We start from the raw sequence: 21,353 nt of genomic DNA, 5'->3' as shown, positions 1-21,353 counted from the left end.
ACTCGCTTTGGTCATTTGGAATTTGAACATATCAAGCTAATAGAATTTTTCTATATCCTCCAAGTAACTATTTAAGACCAGGTTTGGGTTTACAAGGACATCTCTAAGCTGGCTGTTACTAGAAATGTCTCTATCATATACAACAATATTTCCAAGGGTCAGTAGGACCCACGCTAGTCCAGAAAATCTATTTAAGTTATAAGTTAGAAAAAATGGGTAGAATAGCTGCTCTACAAATAACACAGATTCTAGGAGCAAGGGACAAGTCAGTGTAGATGGAGGAAGAGATTATTCTTTCTAAACACTAGGGGCACGTGATCCCAACCCCCAAGGTCCAATCTTTGCCAACATGGACTCTACTCCCCTCTCTACAACCACACCAGGGGCACACTTCCCGCCTCTTTCTCTCCTGGGTGCTCCAAGTACCTTCTCTCCTCCTCCTCCATCAAACCCCACATTTGCTCAGTGCAACTGGTTTTCGTCTAGGTGTTAGGAGGCAAAGCCAGCCAGCTCAGTGAATGGATTCTGGGCACTGCATGAATGATAAAGTCTCTTAACTCCCCAGTCTGCCAAATAAATATCTAACAGACAACAGCAAGACAGTCAAGGAGCCAGCGTCTCAAGAGGTGGTGAGATTTTTTTCTTCTGTCTTCTTCCAGTCAACAAGCCGGTTTGCTTGGAAGTACAGTCCTGACATCAACAACTCTAGTCTGTCTCAGTTTCTTTACATTCTCCAATGCAAGAACCGCATTTTCTAAAAGCTCCTATTTATAGTAGGGACACCAGAGGAGATATCACTTATTTATAAGGGCTAGTTTTAAGTCAAATGCTTTGAAAACAGGAGTTGTTTAGACTAATAAATAGTGTTAATACTTTAAATCCATTTTGTTCCTGATTACGTTTTGATCTGTTTACTATCTCTGGGTTTCCCAAGCGAGCCAGGTCTACTCTTGGGGAAGAGAACATGTTGCGGAAGGGGAAGAGTTATTGAGCCCTTACTATGTGTTAATGGTGGCATGATCCTCACCACAGCTGTATGAAGTAGATATTATCATGTCTATTTTCAAGATGAATACACTAATTCATCTTACTAAATGTTACAGAGCTAGGAAGTGAGGGATTCTAAACAAAGCCTTCTACTACCTTTAATGCCTCTTCAACACAAACACAGCCTTGCAGCCTGAGTCTAGCTCCTGGGTGTTCAGCATCTCTAGCCTCTAAGCTGTGGGAACATTGGAGTGATAATCTTGGATCTGCTAGAGGTGTCCTGGGGGCACCCAGCACATCTTGAAACCCATTACAGGTCCTACACATGAGGACCTCAACATATGGCTATTTGTACCATGTCACTGTTTAAAAGGGCTACACTAAATCCCCTTTTGTGGCATAATTTAACTTGTATGAAATTTATTAATGAAAATAGCCCGCCTTTTCCCTCCACAGCACACATTTAAATTCTTGGAAAGCATCAGCAGCAAAGGTGGAAAGGACATTACCTGCTTCAGGTTCCTGTGGGTAATGACAACAGCTAACAGTCCTCAGCACGTGCAAGACGCCAGGTCCTCACAAGGACACTGCCTCACAGGTCAGTGGAGGCCGGGACGACTAGTAGATGAAGGACCAGAGTCACTGAGAGGCCAGGTAAACTGCCGGAACCGCCCAGAGGGCACAGGTTGGAGCGGTGGTCCATGTAGAGAGCGGTCAGCCTGCTTCCCCAAGGCCAGGTGAGTGCCCAGGGAGTCTTCACACCCACTTATCCCACTCCAGGCCCCAGACTCCTACTCACTGTGGTCATGCTACTAACTTAAAGGCCCAAGTGAGTACACGATACAATGACTGGCTTTTTGTTCTATTTTGAATTAGGTTAACTCATTGTAGAGCTTAAGCTGGGAAAAGGTTTTGTTGATCTTACTTAATGAAGTCAACACCTAGCATTTTTCAATTCAAACAAAATACCAATTTCAAACAAGATACCTTTTTCTTGCCTGGCTGGCGTGGCTCAGTGGTTGAGCATTGACCTATGAATCAGAAGGTCATGGTTCAATTCCTGGTTAGGGCACATGCCCATGTTGTGGGCTCGTTCCCCAGTGTGGGGCACACAGGAGGCAGCCGATCAATGATTCTCTCTCATCATTGATGTTTCTATCTCTCTCTCCCTCTCCCTACCTCTCTGAAATCAATAAAAATACACATTTTTTTAAAAACCTTTTTCTTCGGCTTTCTGCTCCCACTGCAGCATGAGGGTGAAGTCGACGTGATGAGGTTGGCTGGCTAGCAGCATCCAATCAAGAGGAAATGCTCTGAATGCGAATCTGCTTTTTTGGGTGAGCACTTCAGGTTTCTGATCACATTCTACCCCAGCAACAAAAAGCTCCCCCTGAAACACATTCTCACAGCCTGATGCTCAGGCTTCTCAGAGTCCCCCCTCCACCTTCATATCAATTCAAGGGGCAGGGCGGGAGGCCTGCTTCCGGGGGGAAAGCAGCTCATGGCCCCTGCAGAGCGGAGCCCCATTAGCGGGCACTTAGGTGCAGCACATTGATTGAAGTTCCCAGAGCCAATAAAGCCCTTTGCGGCCACCCGACCTTTAGTGCAAAAGAATGGATGCTTATTATTGATTACTCTGCAGAAATAACAGTAATAATCAGAACGACTTCCCAACAGGATTGGTGAGAGCTGAAGCAAACTCTGCTAAGTTTCCACCTTGGTGTCATTATGCAATACACAGATGTCACAGGCAATGTCCAGACTGCTCACTCTCAGTCAACAGTCTTCTCTCATTCCTGTTTTCACATTTTAACAAGATTTCTAGAATCTAGGAAATAACTGGACCGCTTAAGGTGATCAAAACGAACTCTGCTGGTTGAATGCTACGAAAAAAGATGCCTTTTTATTTAAGTACTTTCTCTCTCCTACTGTGGAAAGCTCAAGAAGAGAGTCCATCAGGGGTTTCCTGTTTCCCCTGGGGAGTCTACACAACAAACACTTCTTTGGGAGATTAAATGTCACTCTGCTTTCTAAATAAGACACAATGTGCACACGGGAGCCCCAGAGAGAGGACATCGTGGGTCTGAAAGCCACACACAAGTTAAAAGCCAAAGACCTATTTTAAGAATTTGGTCCATATTTAATCTGAAAAACAAAAACAAACAAAAAAATACACTGAAAATATTAGAAAGCCAGAAAATATTTAAGAGTTAAAAAATGAGGACAGTTTGGAGTAAAATTTGGAGCAAATCACCCAATTTATCTTTTGGTAAACGCTGGAGTTTGAAATAGTGAAATATTAGTAAAGTTTCTACCTCATCTCCAAACTGGGTCATGAACAGATGGCAGACCAGTGCCTTCTAGAGTAATTATTCAGAATGCAAAATTCTCCAGAAAACGAGAGGGTGCCCCCAGACTGCTCAGATGCCAGCAGAGAATCTAAAAGTAACGTGGCATTGATCTTGAGAGGCCTCACGCTCCGAGGCTGGCCATAAGAAAACCACCAAACACCCCCCTGAGATGGGCTCACTCGCTCTGCCAGCCTTACACTGCCCAGTCAACGGGCATCCAAATTCTGACTCAGCAAAACTTGGCCTATCGATCTTTAGCCAGAAAGGGGCCATGCTGTCCACTAGTATGCAAGACAGCTCAAGGAAATAAAAGCATCAAACTTTTTTGTTGATAGTGGATCACTGGTTTCACATGACAAAATACTACTATTTCTCAGGTAGGAATTTTTTTTTCCATTTTTGTAATAACAACAAAACAAACCTAGCACTACTCTGTCTCAAGATTACAACTATCATAAAATGCAATGTATTAGACACGCTGTCTGATGTAGCAAAATCGCCAGAGTGACACCCATCACCTTTGCCATATTCTCTTGGTTAGAAGCAAGGTCACAGGTCCCACTTACTCTGACAGGTGAGCTGCATGGAGTGGTTAGGGGTCTGTGTAACCTGCAAAATCTCTACGCCTATTCACCAAGCTACTTCTCCTGTGATGTAGACAAACTCGTAGACAAGATGCTTTCAAGATGTTTGTGAATGAGTGATGTTGGGATTTTAGCTCCAGCCCTGCCTTTACCTCTCATGTGATCTTCTGTATGCCTCAGATCCACTCCTCCCCAATTTGTAAACAAAGAAGGGTTTAAACATCACCCTCTTTTTAGCCTGGACTACTGTGGTACCTTCTAACTGGTTTTCCTGCTTCCACTTTGGATCCCCACAGTCTAGTCCCAGCATAACACCCAGAGGGACCCTTTAAGACCTCCTCTCTGCTCCCTCCGCTGGCTCCCCATCCCCTGGGAGTGAAAGCCTAGGCCGTGCAATGTCTGTACCTGGCCTGCCTCCCTAGCCCCACTACGCTCCGATCTCATCTCCTTCTCCCTTCACCTCTGTTTCAACATCTGCCTCCTTGTTCACACGATCCCACTTTATGGCCTTTGTACTAGCTCTTCTCTCCGCCTAGAACTCTTCCCAGATAGTCACAAGCTTTACTTGCTTTAAGATTTAGTTCCAATGTCATCTTTCTTCATAAGGTCTGCCCTGAACTGTCTTTTCCCTTATCTCCCTTTATTTCTTTCAGTCGTTATCACCTTCCAAAACACAATATAATTTTCTAATTTATTATGCTTATTGTTTATTATTATCTGTCTGCTGAAATATAAGCTCCATGAGAACAGAGATTTTCTTTGTTTATTATTTTTCAGTTTTGTTCACTGTATATTAAGCCCTCACAACAGTTCCTGGCACGGTAGGTGCTCAATTTTTTGTTGAATGAATGAACACTCAGGATGACTATTGCTGTTCAGATGACCAGTATTCATGAGTGCCTGGCCCCCAGCTGGTGCTGAACAGTGTCCCGGATGGAGGAATCATTGTGTTACACAGTAAGGCTTATTCCCCACTGCCCTCCGTGAGCAAAGCAGCCTACTCGCAGGAGCAACCCTCTTCCAAACTGTCATCCCTCTCTCATGATCTGTGAAACTGGTTCTTGACTGAACTATGACGACTCATGCTTCTATTTCTAGATTCACAAACGAGGAGTGATAGATCCTGGTCCCTCAATCTCTCACAGGCAGTATTTGTTTGTTTGTTTGTTTGTTTGTTTGTTTGTTTGTTTTTGAAAATGAAGGCCAGCAGGTGTGAAAGATCATGGACTGAGAGTCACAGAGGAGGTTTCTGGACCTGATGCTGCCAGTAAATTATGCCAGCAAATACTTTACTTAAGTGATTTAACCTTCATATCCAACCTACAGGATTTAATATCATCATCTTGCAGATGAGGAGACTGGGGCCTAGGAAGAATAAGCCATTTGTCCAAGGTTACGTGGCCACTGAGTTATGCTGGCAGAATGAGGGCTCAAACCTTGATCTGCCTGTTTCCACAGCCCAATATCTTCAAATCACGTAATCTTCTGGAGCCTCTTTTTTTTTTATCTGAAAAATGGGAAGGATCGATAGGAATAGGCAGTATCTAAGATCTTCTTGAAATTTATATTCTCAGCTAAATATTCTGAGTTTAAAGGAACCAAAGAACCATGTATACCAAAAAAGCATTATAAAGCTTAGCTGCATTATATGAGTTCATCTTATTTCTTCTAATGAATTCTACAGTCCTGGATAATGTATATGGAAACATGTAAGTCCAAAAAATGCTATGTCAATTTTGTCATTACAGTAATTATGACAGGTATGCAATAAATCATTATTTGAGGGATCGAATAAAAGTGTCTGTTTCAGAACTCTGCTAGATTGTAGCCCACTTTGGAGACGGCATAAGCCTGTCTCCTATCAGCCCAATGAAGCCGGTGGACATGAAGCTCCATTGGATTGTTTTCGCAAAGAGGCCAAGGGCATCATAACGAATTTACCTGCAAAAGGAGTCTACTGGCCCCTGGTCTTCTGTTTCAGTCCAAACTTCCAGGCATTTCCTGAGAAGCCACTGTTTGAGGTAACATTTCAACCAACCCCCCACCAGCATGCAGTTCCCACACCCTTCAGAGATTTGGCCCTGGCGTGGCTCGTTCTTTTGTCCTCTGGTGTTTCCTGTGGCTGGTGGTGGGAAATACCTGTGACAGCCTGTCCCATCCGTCGTCCCCTGAGGAACCAGCCCCGAGACTGATGGCCAAGGGGGCGCAGGTGCAGGCTCAAGTCCACACGGGCGACCTGAGAGACAAGTGCACCCGAGGGTTCCTGGAGTCGGAAAGGCCTGGTACTGTCTTCCTAACATGGCCCTACATAGGCTATGCAGAATGGAAATTTAATTTACTAATAACCCTACATGTCTTTAAAGGCCCAAGCCATTGTCATTTAAAAATATCTTCTAGCCCAGCCAGCGTGGCTCAGTGACTGAGCGTCAACCTGTGAACCAGGAGGTCATGGTTCAATTCCCAGTCAGGGCACATGACAGGGTTGCAGCTCGATCCCCACTGTGGGGCGTGCAGGAGACAGCCAATCAATGATTCTCTCTCATTCTCTCTCTCTCTCTCTCTCTCTCTCTCTCTCTCTCTCTCTCCCTCCCTCTCCCTTCCTCTGTGAAATCAATAAAAATAAATATATTTTTTAAATATTCTATTTGAGAAATAATGATCATCAGAAATAAAATCCTTGGAACCCATTATCTTACTTTCTGGTCAAAAATATCGTTCCGAGGAGTAGAAACTGGAAATGGGAGATATGTAAGGTTTCCAAGTTGCCCTGTACCTTCAGCTCGTGTGCCGTGGGCTTGGCAGCCTGCACATGGCAAAGCACGCTCATCCGAACCTCTGCAGCGGCAACCATGGGCCAAACTGTTTCCTAAATCCCACCATCTGGGGGAGTAAATTGCAACCACTATGGGGTATAAATCAGCAATATTTATCAAAACCCCCAATGTGTATGCCCTAAGTCTCAGCAATTTCATTTCTAGGGATGTGGCTCACAGTCACCTGGGTGAGATTACTATGATACAAAATTGTTCACTACACCATTAAAAAGATCGTATCTAGAGGCTGGAACCAACCTAAGCGTCCATCCACTGGGAACGGCTTAAACAACATGGTGCACCCCTACAAGGCAGCCCCAGGGCAGAACAGGAGGCGTTTTCTGTGTTAACAAGGAATACGAGCCAAGAAACAGTGCAAAGTGAAAAAAGCAAGGTGTGAAGTGGGCTGTGTACACCATGCTACCGTTTGTATACAAAAGGCAAAAAAAAAGTGTGCATTTTTATGCTCATAAAAGAACGCTAAAGGCACAGAAGAAACTGATAAGAGGCTTCACTGAACACCTGGGGACATGAGTGGTGGAATACTCCCACTCTTTCATTCTATACCGTTTTGCACCTTTTGATTTGGGGCAGTATACATTTATGCATTTCACAGGTAATATAACAAAAGAAATGGCCCACAATTTTTTTTTAAAAATCTGACTGAAGTGTCTCCTACATCTTCTCTGTTAGATGCTTTGATCATCCTAAAGCGTCGCTTTGGGTCTGGGTTGGCTGCTCCTCGACGCTGCTTGAATTTGCTTCCACAGGGAGTTTACTTAATTGGGGCCACGCCGAGGAAAGCCACGGGTGCTCAGATCTGTGGTGAGTGGATCACTTTCTGACCAAACAGCTTCTTTTTCTGGAGACCAGGAAGTGACTGTAAAAAAAACTTTGAACTCAATCGTTATAGATAGGCTCATGGGCTGTTAGCCGTTGGAGTTGCAAGGGTACCAGGGCCGAAAACTCACATGGCAAGCCACGCGGCAGAGGTGACACGCAACGCCAGAACTTACAAAGCCCTGGGAAGTTTATTGACTCTCAGCTTTGTTTACACGACTACTTCATTTGCCTTAAAAAAGCAAATCTCAGAGCACAAAAATAAATAAATCGATACAGACAGCTTGGGCCAGAAGCAGAATCTTAAAGGACTCGTCATTTCCTCTTGATGCCTCCACCTTCACACTTGGCGACAAGCGGAAGACACCGCAAGCATATATATCCCTGGGGTTTTGCCTTCCTCGCTTTAAAGATGGAATTTCAAGAGATGCTAAAAGCAGGGGCCATCTTTTTGGGGTGAGAAGGGCAGCAACTGTCCATCGCTACTCTCATTAGGGATAAATGAGCTTCATCTTACAAGATTCCGAACACAAAGACTCTCACTAACAGCCCACTGCCTTCCCCTGGGAGGCAGCAGGCTGCGGCCTGGCATCATCGCTGGAGAACCGGAGAAGTCTCTTCGGGGACAGGAAGAATGGAGTTGCCCTCTCTGGAGACAGAAACTCAGCCTTGAAATTCAAAACTCAAGAGTGCCTTTCAGCTCGCGGCTCCTCAATTTACCTACGAATCTTTGATATGATGCCCAGTGAGAAAAAGGAGTGCCCGTCCCCACCTTATCTTAACCCATCCAGGGTGCGCCTTCCTTTATCTAGTTCTGGCGCTTTGTTCTTCTTCTCCGTTTGTGTTCAAAGCCACTGGAGTGCACCTCTTGATGGGGCATCGTGGTGGGAAGAGTCTTGGTCTCCCTAGGGCCGTGGTCGGCAAACCGCGGCTCTCGAGCCACATGCGGCTCTTTGGCCCCTTGAGTGTGGCTCTTCCACAAAATACCACGTGCAGGCGCGCACGTACGAAGTTGACTTAAAACTTTAAGTAAAGTTTATTAAGTTAATTTTAGGGAACGTTGTGGAGTGAAAGAAGATGTAGTGTCGAGGATTGAGAAAGGTATGTTGAGATGGTTTGGACATATAGAGAGGATGAGCGAAAGGAGATAGACGAAACAAGTATACAAGACGAGTGTGGATGGGAGAGTTGGAAGGGGTCGACCTCAGCGAATGTACCTCAATCAGATTGAGGACGTTTTTAGCAAAGGCCAGCTTAGGAGTACCCTAATTAAGTTAATAATGTACCTACCTATATAGTTTAAGTTTAAAAAATTTGGCTCTCAAAAGAAATTTCAATCATTGTACTGTTGATATTTGGCTCTGTGGACTGAGTTTGCCGACCACTGGCCTAGGGAATAAGCTCTGGGCAATTTTGACAGCACCAGCACTTGACATAAACTCATCATTTCTTCCCTGGGTGAGCGCAATAAAGGAACTTTGTGTCCTGAAGATCTTGGTGTGTTTCCTCATCTCACGGCAATGATACTGCTCATGGAGCTGCCAGGCCAAATGCTTGATGAATGACAGCATGTCCGTGTTGCATAAATACCGAGTGCCCGGCACCTGGAATGTACGGTTTGGAGACGGTGCTGACATTCCAGTCGCCGCTTCCAAACAGCGAGGCTCTTCCCCGGCTGTTTACTCTGGAGCACAAACAGAGGCCCACGGCTTCCCTCTGATTTATGGGGGCCGGGCCGAGGGCGGGAGGCAGCCATGGCCCCGCGGAGGTGTGCCTCACTGTGTCCTCTAGCTTTGGCATCACACCCAGAGGTCCTCGGAAGTCAAGGCCAGACAAAGAGGCTGCTGGTTAGACTGGACGGGACGGATTGGGAGGTGGTCAGTGTCGGAAGAAGGTCCTTCCAATTGCACAGTGTCCTGGACTAGAAAACACTTGTCGATCCATCCCACACATTCTGCTGAAGAGGACGGCAAATCGGACTTTTAACGACAGAGTTCTGCAGTTGGTGTAAATGTACTTTGCTGTTGAAAAGATAAAGAGGCCCAGAGATTTGTCTTAAATCGTAAGGTGAGTTAGTTGATGTCAGAGCCGGGTCTGTCACCAGGACTGAAGGCTCTCAGTGCTTTCTCAGCCGCATCCGGACACTCGCAGGTACAGGTACCGATCAGCAGGGGGAGGGCTGGCCCTGGACACCCGCTGCTGTGAGCGGGTGGGACACAGGGCTTTTCCAGCCGCCACACCGCCACAGGGGGAGGTATTAGTACTGCAGGCAGTTGCTCTGGACACACCTGCCTATTTGATTACCTACTCGAAAGAGAAACACTTTTGAAATCGCCTGCTCAGTTTGCTTATTATCTGTATGAACAGGAAGAAAACAGAGCAACATGAAATCCAGAGGGACTCTCGGAACACCACGCCTTCAACATAACCTTTACCAACGGTGCTAGAAACCAGCAACATTTCTCCTAAAGTTCCCGAATCCCTTCTCCCGCCCTGGCGGGAGGGGGGGTGGGGCAGTGAATGAGCAGGAGACACCAAAACTGGAGGAAAGGAGGGCCAGGGAGGTGCACTCTCCCCTGGCCCAGGTGGTAAGAACATGCGCTGTGGAGCAGGAAACATCTTCTCAGCAACTCCCCGTTGTCCTGAGAGGCGCCTGCTGTCCAGCACCCGCTCCCCTGAGCTGTCGCCCCCTCCCCTGAGCTGTCGGAGTGGCGATACAAGGCGGCCGTGATCACTTTCTCCTTTGTCTCAGAGGGGGGGTAGGTGGGGGTTGAAAAAGGGCGGTTTCGCTTATTAAGACCCTTTCTTCTTTGCTTTTAAGACCCCTTTACAATTATAAAGTCTCTTCCTACACCTCTCTTGGCTTCTTTTTTCGCCAGAGAACCAGAACCCCTTTCTAGCCCTAACCCAGGGGACTTCCCTGTCCCCTTCCTGCCCCCTTTTAATACACCGCCTCCCCCCCCCCCCCCCCCCCCGTCCCCCCCCCCCCCGTTCACCCCGTCCCTGGGTCTCCATTCCCTGCAGACCAGCCTCATCAAATCAGTGTTCTCACTCGACGCCAGAGCAAAGACGGAAGCCCAGGACCAGGGCCCTCCAGTTTCTATGGACATTTTGCCTGCCCGGCGCTGAAGACAGTGTGTAAGCTTCCGTGGCTGTAAGTGGCGCGCTGAGATACACATCTTGGCAGAGGTGTTAGAATGACTCTGTTTCCCATGAAGCAACAGGCGCAGTTCCAGAAGTGGGACATGAACCTAAGTGTCTGGAGTCCGTAGCTCTGATCCTCTCCGCCAGGCTGCACAGACTGCACCCACCACAGGAGGCACCACCCCCCACCACACACACCCCAATGCTTTATGAGAAGGTGGGAGAGAGGCTGGGATCCACGTGTGCCATGAGCACATGGCAGGGACTGCTCCCCTGACAGCTTTTCGGGGTTCTGCCCCTGCAGAAGCAGCAACAGAGGAACATCAGGCTCTAGGCCTTACACCCTATTCCTGTGTCACTTCTGCAGAGCAGGGCATTGCAATCCTTGCTTCTCGGCTCTGAGGGCCTAACCCTTCCCTCCCAGGCCCTGAATCTCCCTCTCTCCCTTCCCATTCCCAGGGAGTGTTGAAGAAACCAGAAATCCGAACCCGGAATCGGTTCACTGGATTCCTGTTGTTCGAACTGTGTGGTGACACCTTTTCTCCGTTAGCAGAGGGATGTTGGCGTGGGTACCAGGCTGTGCCCATACCACTGACTCAGGAGTTGGCCTGTTGGTCCCACCACCAGTCGCTCCGGTGCAGTCGCTGATGGCTGGCCAATCCCTGGGCCCGTGTGGCTGAACTGACTGCCTCCCTAGACAGTTCATGTGTCGGAGAGACACAATTCCACAGTGGCATTGCGGAGAGATGATTGCTTTTAGTCATAAAGAAGGGCATGGAGTTCACACTGTGCTAAGAATAGACTCACTTACAGTAGTGTTTGCAGTACGAGAACCCGATTCATGGGTCCTTATTCATTTAACATTCAGACAGCTCCAGTCCTCGCTCCGGCTGGATAGAGATGGTAAGAATACCTTCCAAATCCTTATGGGGAGCCTCTTGCACTGTGTCTCCACTGCCGTGGCATCCCACATCTCAAACTCAACACGCCCCTACCTGATCGTACCATCACCCCCTCCCGTGTCTTCCTCTATTCTACCCCTACTGACGGCACCAGCACGCCTCAGTCACCCCAGCCAGGAGTTGGCCCATCGGCTTACGGTCCACCTTTCCTGTCAACACTCCCTGACAACCAATCAGGACGACCCTCGTCAAAGGGATCCATTCGTCCTCTCCTCTCCCTCCCTCCTGCTCATACTTCCACGGCACACCCTTAGCTAATTGCTGCAATAAAACAATCATGGACATTCCCTGAGGACAGCCACCAGCGCCCAGGACACCGTGGTGATTGAGTGTGAACGTGGTGATTGAGTGTGAACGTGGAGCCAGAATGGTGGAATGGAATCCCAGTCAATATGCTTCAACTGTGGGATAAGAATCGGAGCTTCCGTTTTCTCATCTGTAAACCGAGATTACGAATACCTCCCTCCCTGGTATGCTGTGAGGACGAAATAAAGCTAACATACTAACAACACTCACAACAGTGGCTGGCACACGGTGGAAGTGTGCAGTGCATATTATCCGAGCAATGGTAGGTGAGGAAACCAAGGTCGGAGCAGTAAAACTCCTCCCTCAGGATCACACAGCTACTAAATAACACTGCCGGCCCATGAATCCAGGTCGAAAGCAACATTCTTATTCTCTCCCACATGGCACATCTGGGTTGTTAATAAGAGAGCGGAGCCTCTAAAGTGCCGATACAGAAAGACATTTGTAAAACGGCATGCAAACTATGATCTCATTAAAAACATTTAGAGTTAATGACAAACTTCCCTAATATTACCTAGGAACCTTGTCTATTCCTTTGTCATCTCATTTTCATCCATCTCTCCTGCTAAACTACCTGGGGGCAGACTCCCCATTGCATAGCAGCACAGGGCCAGCTATGCGGCACTTAATATTTGTTAAATTGCTGAATAGCATAGAATCTTCTTATAAAAAAGAAACTTACTTATTTAGCAGGTAATAGTACTAGGAGATAATATATGAATGTGGTTAACATAGTCAAACTTTCAAAAAGTTATTTAGAGGAAAGTACTATTTCTTCCATCCCATTCCCCAGACACCCAGCTTCTATCTCAAGAGGCATCCATGGTGACTAGTTTATTATACATATGCTAGAGGCCCAGTGCATGACATTCGTGCACTGGGGGCGGGGGGGGGGGGGGGGGTGTCCCTCAGCCCAGCCTGTGCCCTCTTGCAGTCCAGGACCCCTCAGGGGATGTCCACCTGCCAGCTTAGGCCCACTTCCTGCGGGCAGGCAGACACCCCCCAAGAGATGTCTTGTGCTGCTGTGGAGGCGGGAGAGGCTCCCACCACTGCCGCTGCACTTGCCAGCCGTGAGCCCAGCTTCTGGCTGAGCGGTGCTCTCCCTGTGGGAGTGCAATGACCACCAGGGGACAGCTCCTGCATTGAGCATCTGCCCCCTGGTGGTCAGTGCATGTCATAGCGACCGGTCATTCTGCTGTTCAGTTGATTTGCACATTAGCCTTTTATTATATAGGATTCTTCAGCGATATTAGGAAATTGCATTGAATTTTAGTGCAATTTAAATTTCTTGCCAAAGATGCTTTATGCACATGTAAGCAGTATGTTCTTTTCTAAAAAGACACCAATTTCTCTCAAACCCACAAAAGGACAACCCAAACAAACTCTGTGTGTGTGTGTGTGTGTGTATGCATGCGCGTGCGTACGCATGTGCTCGCCAAGAGCAAAAGGAAGGTGCTAGTTGTAAAACCACCCTCCAATTCTATGCAATTCTATTTACAGATTCCCTCCCCTCCGAGCTGAGCTTATGATCCATTTCTTTGGCCCGAGATTTCATTTTTATTGTGCCGTTCGTTCCCTGGACGTGGAAAGAGTAGGCATTCTGTGACATGAACACGACACAGGACTTTCCATGTCTTTCAGCGAGATGTCTGAGGTTACTCTAACTTACTACAATTTGAAGCAAGAAAAGTGCTTCCTGGAGGGAGAAAGACAGAAACCACTGTTCCCAGCGTGGTTTTTGTCAGACAGAGGTCTGCAATGGCCCTGGAAGGCACCTATCTAACACTTTAGCAATGAACTCTGAAAGGGACTTAGCACTTGGCGCTGCCTTCTCTCGGGTTGCTAGCCTGCTCCTATTACATGGGCTGTGTCACATGGCATGGCACACTCAGACTTGGACATCACTTAGAAAGGACGTCAGAAATGTCATTGCTTAGAAATGACGTCACACCAGTGGGCCTATGCCTGTGCTTGCAGAGGAACTAGTAGGAAATATTTTCAACTCTCTGCTTTATTCTGAATAAAAAAGCCCCATGTCTCTACTCCTCCATAATATTTCCTAGTTTCCATTTCTACATACTAAAGGTACATTCATTTTCTTTCTAAAAGACAAAACAAAACAGACTGAACAAAAAATATTACCTCAATATATAGGTTTTTTTGTCTTTTTTATGTTTAAGTGATTAAAACACAAGAATTTGAAAACTAAGTAACAGCTATAGTTCTTCTCATCTCATCTTTGGGGAAAGCAACTATTTTCTTCTTCCTCACTAGTCTCTTTCCAGTTTGTTTCTATACGACAGCAAATAAATTAGAGAGTTGGTGTTTACTCATTTTTTATTTTAAAATTTATTTTTGTTGTTTCAATATAACTTTAAGAGTTGATGTTTAGCCGAAACCGGTTTGGCTCAGTGGATAGAGCGTCGGCCTGCGGACTGAAAGGTCCCTGGTTCGATTCCGGTCAGGGGCATGTGCCTGGGTTGCGGGCACATCCCCAGTGGGAGATGTGCAGGAGGCAGCTGATCGATGTTTCTCTCTCATCGATGTTTCTGGCTCTCTGTCTCTCTCCCTTCCTCTCTGTAAAAAATCAATAAAATATATATATAAAAAAAAAAAGAGTTGATGTTTAGACGTGTTCTTTCCCTATTATTTCTTTTAGGGCTGATGTAGACGTGGTGCCCAGTGACAAGCTAAACGGAGCCTTTGTTTGCACGGGGCCCTCCACGGGAGATGCACCCAGAGATAACGGAAGGGCTCTTCCTTCTGTCCTAACTCTGTTTGCTACCAAGTTGTCTGTTTGTGATTCCAAGTCTTTGGTGTCGACTCAGTGGTCGCTCTGACTGTCAATGAGCTCTTTTTATGTGGTTCTTTGTTAGTGCCTTCTTCTTGTTACGTCTACCTCCTCAGTTTCCATTCGAAAAGCCAACCACCAGGGCATCCTGCCAAGCTATCTCCGCCGGCTCAGCCAACTTACTGCAGTTCTCACCAATCTGAGGAGAGTCCTCCTTGGGCTAGGAAAGGATCCCAGGGCTCACAGAGAAAATGGATTCTCTAATTCTGGCATTATCTTCTTCCTATTAGATACGTTACTTGTTTGTAGTCGTGAACTTACTTCTCCATCAGTCTGCTTTCTATGCTCAAGTTTTATTACTTTCCGTTCCCCTATTCTTTAACTGAAACATTTCTGTCCTAGAAACTGAACTCTTATGGTGTTTAGCATACCATTTGGAATAAGCGTTTCTGCATCTTTTCCAAATATAATCCCGTATCACTGAGCTCTATTATTATACGTATAGGATTGCAAAATAAATGGGTGTTTGTTAAGTGAATGAGAGGGATGTGGTTTAATGATTTGTAGGAGATTTAGAAGTTTTCTGCCGAATCTAACTGACAGTGCTATATGAACGCATTGGCACTGCTTGCTTGGCCTCCACCAGGTCAGCAACATTTCCCCGCCCGGCATCCCTAACAAGATGTCAGAAAGTCCGCAGAGGAGAAAGGTGGGCTGGCAGAGTGGCGAGGAGAACGGCCTCTGGTCGGAGACAGCCTGAGTCTGACTTCCAGCTCTAGCATTTACTAGCTGCATGTTTTGGGTCAAGTGACTTCATGTCTCCTTGTTCAGTCTCCTCATCTATAAAATAAGGATCACAGTCCTCATCCCTACCCACTCACTTCAGAGGCTTGTTTAAGGAATAAGTAAGCTAATATATACAAACGCCTAGAAAGTAGGTGGAACGGTACTATATATAGCTGGTCACTATTAGTCTGCAGCTATTGCTTGTCTTGACAACGACCGTAATTCAAAGCAAAAAACGAGGTGAGCATACAGCATTTTACATCAACTTCCAAGGCAGTGACACAGTGCTGGAATACTTCTTCCAGGAATACATTCGAAGCTGGGAGCCTACTAAAGAAAGCCATTACTTCCCTGCCTCAATCTGGACACTGTCTTTGAACATCTCTACAATGAACTAAAGTCATTAATCACCAACTATTACTCACAGGAGCCAAAGATGCTGAAATGGAATATGTCTAAGGTCTTATGACAAACTACTCTTCCGCTGTATTCCTACTTATCTGCAATTTAAGAATCCAATGTTGGGAGGGGAGGGGGAAGTTATAATTATATTTACATGCTACAAAATTTTCTTAGTTTCTATTGTCATTATCTCTTTATATTTGATGGGAGATCTTGGCAAACACCAAGGTAGAGATTGAAATTGTAAAAAATGCCCTTTTTATGTTGACACATTATTAGAAATTTAAGTTAAAGCATTAAAAAAATTTTTTTTACAGCATGGCACTGACTTACGTGTTTATTAGCCAAAGGATTTCCATTTGGGGTCAGTCAAAAGTTCCAAGTAGGCAAGTAGTTTTCTCAGCTATATTTTAAAGTAGGATCAATGCTACCCATAGTAAGAAACTACTATTTCAGATGCCAATACATCAAACAAGACAATCATGTTTTATTACTACAGATTGCTATCAACCATCCTAAATTTGTAAGAGGCTGAAATGTTTCAAAAAGGTATAGCTGCCCTAACTGGTTTGGCTCAGTGGATAGAGAGTCAGCTTGCAGACTCAAAGGTCCCAGGTTCGATTCCAGTGAAGGGCATGTACCTTGGTTGCGGGCACATCCCCAGTAGGGGGTGTGCTGGGGGCAGCTGATTGATGTTTCTCTCTCATTGATGTTTCTGACTCTCTATCCCTCTCCCTTACTCTCTGTAAAAAATCAATAAAATATATTTTTTTAAAAAAAAAGAAAAAAGGTATAGCTATTTGTGGCCCACGCTTCAGGGCAATGAATGAAAGAGATCTGTGTTAACACTTCCCCCCATTTACCCTTCCTGGTCACTTTATGAGAGAGTGCAAACACATTTAAAGATTCGGCCTTTACATCTAAAAGTTGGCTACTCAGATCAGCACCAGTTAGAATATAATTACTCTTAAGAGACGTGTATCTCATTTTGGGTGTACTAATTGTATAAATTAGTTTTAAGTGAAAGTGACATTGTATAATGATTACATTTTGGCCAAAGCTAACATGCTTGCTTTTTTTTGTTGTTGTTGTTAATCAGCTGCTCAGGCCTGATGATTAAATGATTACTCTTTTGTCCTTCTATGAGTTGGGAAAACACTTGATTTACTTCCCTTTCCACACAATCAATCAATTGATTTGCAGAATGCCTAATGCTGCTTCTTTCGATTCCCATGCGTTTATTGCTCCAAACATGCCAAGGGACTGTCATTTACTGGGGGGAAAAAACCTTCAAAGCCAGAAGAGAGCCTGGGCGATCATTCTGAATACCTACAATCAGACCATCTGATAATATTCCCAGGCAGCCAGGGTGGCCCCTGAGAAACAAGAGCGAGTCTTCTCGGTTGTTATCAAATGACTTACCCACAATGACTGCGGTGACGGTGAGCAGCACAAAAGCATTCCGAAACAGGTAATTTTTAACATCCTCCTTGGTGATGTTCTGCACTTTCTTCTTGGCCAAGAGCGTGCGCTTCCGGACGCCTTGCTGGAACCTCTGCATCCTGCCGCCCGCCCTGGGCTCTTCTCCGTTGCTTTTGGTCATCCTTTACTTCTCTAGCAGGGTCTCTTCTCGGCCCCTCAACGTCTCGGAATCACCCCCAGAGAGCCAGGCCCCTTCGGTGTTTGAGAACACACCTAGAGCGAGAGAAAGAGACAGGAGTTACATCTCCAGCGGGGAGAAGTCAGTGAGCTCCACACCGGGAGGAACTGGGGGCCAACTGCACGATCTCAGTAGGAATCACCATGGAGGTACAATGAACGCCTCGATTGGGCACATCTGCCCGGCCACGGTGGGAAATGTGCATACATTCAGAATACGTGAACAGGAACCTGTGTTCTACTTTTAGAAATCTGTCTTCCCCCCTCCATGGAGGCTACAAAAGGGTTGATCAGAGCTGGGATGACTGAACACTCTTACCCCCACCCTATTTCCCAGAACCTAGCTGAGAGCTTTGCACAATGTCCGCCCTCAATAAATGTCCAATTGAATTGAATGCACAGGAAACACTCAATAATTACTTGCTGGCTTATGTTGTAAGCGTGGTGAAGGCATAACCAGGTCAATCAAGTGAACTGAGGTATTGATATTTCACAGTTGGAGCTTCCTCTTATAAACAATGAAGCGAGTATTTTCTTCATTAAAAAAAAAAACATCAGAATATCAACTAGGACATATGGCCATGAAAAGAACACAAGTAGCCACAGGACTTGGCAACTACGTTTGCCTATTTCACAAGGCAACTTCTGAATTTTTTTCCCCCTGTAAAATAAGAAAAGTCCTCCGGGCACCTCTATACACCACCTGAAGTCATAATTAACTTCCACTTTTCTTACAAAGAGGAGTGCAAAGCAGCATTTGTCTTTGTGGCAAACACACCGAGGTCTTCTGAGGAAGCTCTCCCAACTTCTAAGTATTTTAAATGTTAGGATTTCTAGAACAGAGGAGATGAATCCAATTTTCATTCCAAACGTTACAGCGTGTGGTTTCTAGTTTCTCTAAAGGGTTCCCAGGTTATTAAAATCGAAGCAAATCTTTGCAGAGGTGGAAATCGTTTTTGAAAAATCAAGGGGTACCTCCTGCGGCTTTACAAGATTTCTAATCCCTAATCTTTACCACGGATCAAGCCAAGAAAAAACAAAACAAAACAAAAAAACCAATCAACCAACCGTGCCCGTGGACGTGTGTGTCTGGCAGCACCAGCAGCCTGCGTGTGCGCCCGCGGGGGAGGTCGCTGGCAAACCCTCGGGCGCTTCTGGCAAATCCCAGTGTGGGGGAAAAAAAAAAAGACTTGCTTCCCAGTGTTGACTTTTAAATACAATTACAGGGTGGCGTCAGCGATAGTAAGACCTACACGTTGTCTAAACACCTCCCAGCAGACGAACCGTGTAGGGAGGAGTGATGAAGAGGAGACGCCAAGACCAGATTTTTTTCCTCCTGATCTGATTGCCTCCACCAGCCAGTCACTGCTCAGCAGAGCCGCCCAGCCTGATCCTTTCCCAGATCCCCAGCCACAACCTGCCCCTCGTCCCCGCGAGGGACTAAACTCCAAATCCACGCCAGCCCCGGCACAGAGACACACCCCGCGCGCGTGACATTCAGTGACCAGCGTGGACTGGATCGACCCAAAGGGCTAGCGTTTCCCTCGCCACCCCTCCGCCGGGGAACGGAGGCACCCCGCCCGCAGGAGGAATCCCGCGCCCGACTTACCTTTCCCGACTGTGCGGGGTGGGATGGAGCCCGGCGATGCCCCGGGAGCCCCGCAGGTCGGAGCGGAGGGTCGCGCGGGGAGCCGGCGGGCATGTGCTCTGGGACCCAGAGCGCCGCGCCTGCAACTTAATGAAAGGGGCGGAGCCTGCGCGGGGCGGGGCGGGGCGGGGGACACCCGGCCCGGGCGGGAAGCCCGGGGATCTGGAATATCCATGGCTCACGGCGCTCCCGGCCGCAGGCGGGGCCGCTTTTTTTTTGTTCCCCAGGCCCCTTTTTGGGGCGGGTCGGTCCCCTTTTCATTGGAAATTCCAAACGGGGCAGAAGGGCGGGAAGGAGGCACCCCGCCCGCCCCCCGCGGGCTGGAGGTCTGGTCCGAGCGTTTCCAGGGAGCCCTTCCCGAGGCTGCATTGAATGATCGGGCTTTATTCTCGCAGGCTCCCTGCCCGTGGAGAAACGCGAGAGCGTGCTCTTTGGCCTGCTTCTACCGTGTTAGGAAAGAGTCCCTCTCTTTAGAATTGGGGACATAACTGGTATTTCTTGGGAAGGTCCTGGACGCAGTCTAGTGGGGGTGGGGTGGGAGGGATGCTTGCTACAGTTCTCCAAACTTGCCTAAAGTTTCTCAAAACACAAGCTGAGACATGCCTCTATTTAAGCAGGTTACACTCTATTATAACAAACCTAATTTAGCTCAAAGTGCCTGCCTCGCAGAGATTAAAATGGTGACACAAGGAGTCCAGGATATTTGCTAAACTATAGAGTAAAAAGTACACACTTGAAGTTTTGTGACTTCAAAAGATAAGTTGCTGTGCAGATAGGTGCCTCAACTTTAAAGGATGCTAAATGTCCCCCTCCGGCTCTCCCCTCCCCCATCATTTTTAGGAAAGAGAAATTTCTCATTGCCTTGAGAATATATCTGGCACTTTTAGTGCACTTTTCTTAAGAAGGAAAATAGATTGTGGACATAGATTTTAAGACTGACTCATCTCCAAAGCTTAGACGTTGTTTAACATGAAAAGTTTAATAGGAGCAAAAACCCACACCAAAACTTACAGCCAGAGGTCTGTATTCCTGCTCATTAAATTTCATATTCACCATGCAAACTCTGCTTAAATTTTGTGTTTGTTACCCAAGAAGAAAGGAGGTCTTTTTCCTTCGTTAGTAAATTCAGGGGAAGATTCTGAAGATCTGTCCCCTGCCTGCTCCCACGTCCCTTCTGCACAGCTGCTGGCTGCAGAGCAATGGTGAATCGCGTACATGCTTTCAAAGGACAAATTAGCAGCGAGTATTACAACTCTTAAATTTGGCATCGTTTGAAGAGTTTATTGAAAATACATACTCTTGAGAGTCTCGGCCCTCAGCAATCTTTCTCTTCCACTAACAGCCCAGTCACTTAGCATCTGTACCACATTGTTTAACACTTAATTATACCGTCTTCTTCTGCTCCTTTCTTTTAAAAATCCTGTTACATTTCGGCTCCTCAACTAAAGTGTAAGTTCTTGGAGGACAAGAACCAGTCTTATGCTTGATGCATAGTAAACATTAAATAACTCATATATGGATGGCAGATTGTAAGGGTAGGAAACAAAATGCTTTTCAACCTTCCGTGTTAAAACACGGCTACTGGATTTGATGTTGGCACTTCTGGTCTAAGTGTGTGGAGCAGATGCCATTTCTCAATACAGTGACCTCATTTTAAAGCATGTGTTTACTATACTAAATCCTTCCTGGGCCATGGGTTTAAGGCTAATCTATCCACATTTCTTGCGGAAGGGACCTGTATTTCCAGGGAATTTAAAGAGAAATCTTTAAATGATTTTAAATGGAATTTCAAGCCAAGGGACATTTCCGCTCTTTAATCCTGGTTTCCCCCTCCCTGCACCCCACCCCCACCCCCACTAAAACCCTAGGGAAGGAAAGGGCCCAGAAAAACCCCCCTTTGGTTAGCATAGAGATGAGAAGGTCCAAGTCCCCCCCCCCCCCCCCCCCCCCACACACACACACAAGTTTCTCACTTTTCTTTCTAATCCCTAAAGCTTGATTAAAAACCATTTCATTATTTTGGTCTGCACAGACATTATGGGAGTCTGGTGTACCCTTGAGAAGGGAAGTAATTCGCTCC

The 21,353-nt window shown here is 46.4% G+C and overlaps 1 protein-coding gene across 1 annotated transcript in view; it reads right to left on the bottom strand.

The window, feature by feature from the left end:
• The window catches only part of SLC1A3 (solute carrier family 1 member 3), a 70,299-nt gene extending 50,985 nt beyond the window's left edge, over positions 1 to 19,314 (bottom strand). Inside the window, exons 1-2 of the mRNA XM_014457039.2 lie at positions 19,235 to 19,314; positions 17,389 to 17,661 (exon numbers count right to left, since the gene is read on the bottom strand). Of these exons, the coding sequence (XP_014312525.2) occupies positions 17,389 to 17,569 (181 nt within the window). The 5' untranslated portion in view covers positions 17,570 to 17,661; positions 19,235 to 19,314. The remainder of the gene's footprint in view (positions 1 to 17,388; positions 17,662 to 19,234) is intronic.
• Positions 19,315 to 21,353: the final 2,039 nt, after the last annotated feature.

This window comes from Myotis lucifugus, unplaced genomic scaffold (genome assembly GCF_000147115.1).
Source record: "Myotis lucifugus unplaced genomic scaffold, Myoluc2.0 scaffold_68, whole genome shotgun sequence".
NCBI lineage: Eukaryota > Metazoa > Chordata > Mammalia > Chiroptera > Vespertilionidae > Myotis > Myotis lucifugus.
This window is presented reverse-complemented; position numbering and strand designations above follow the sequence as displayed.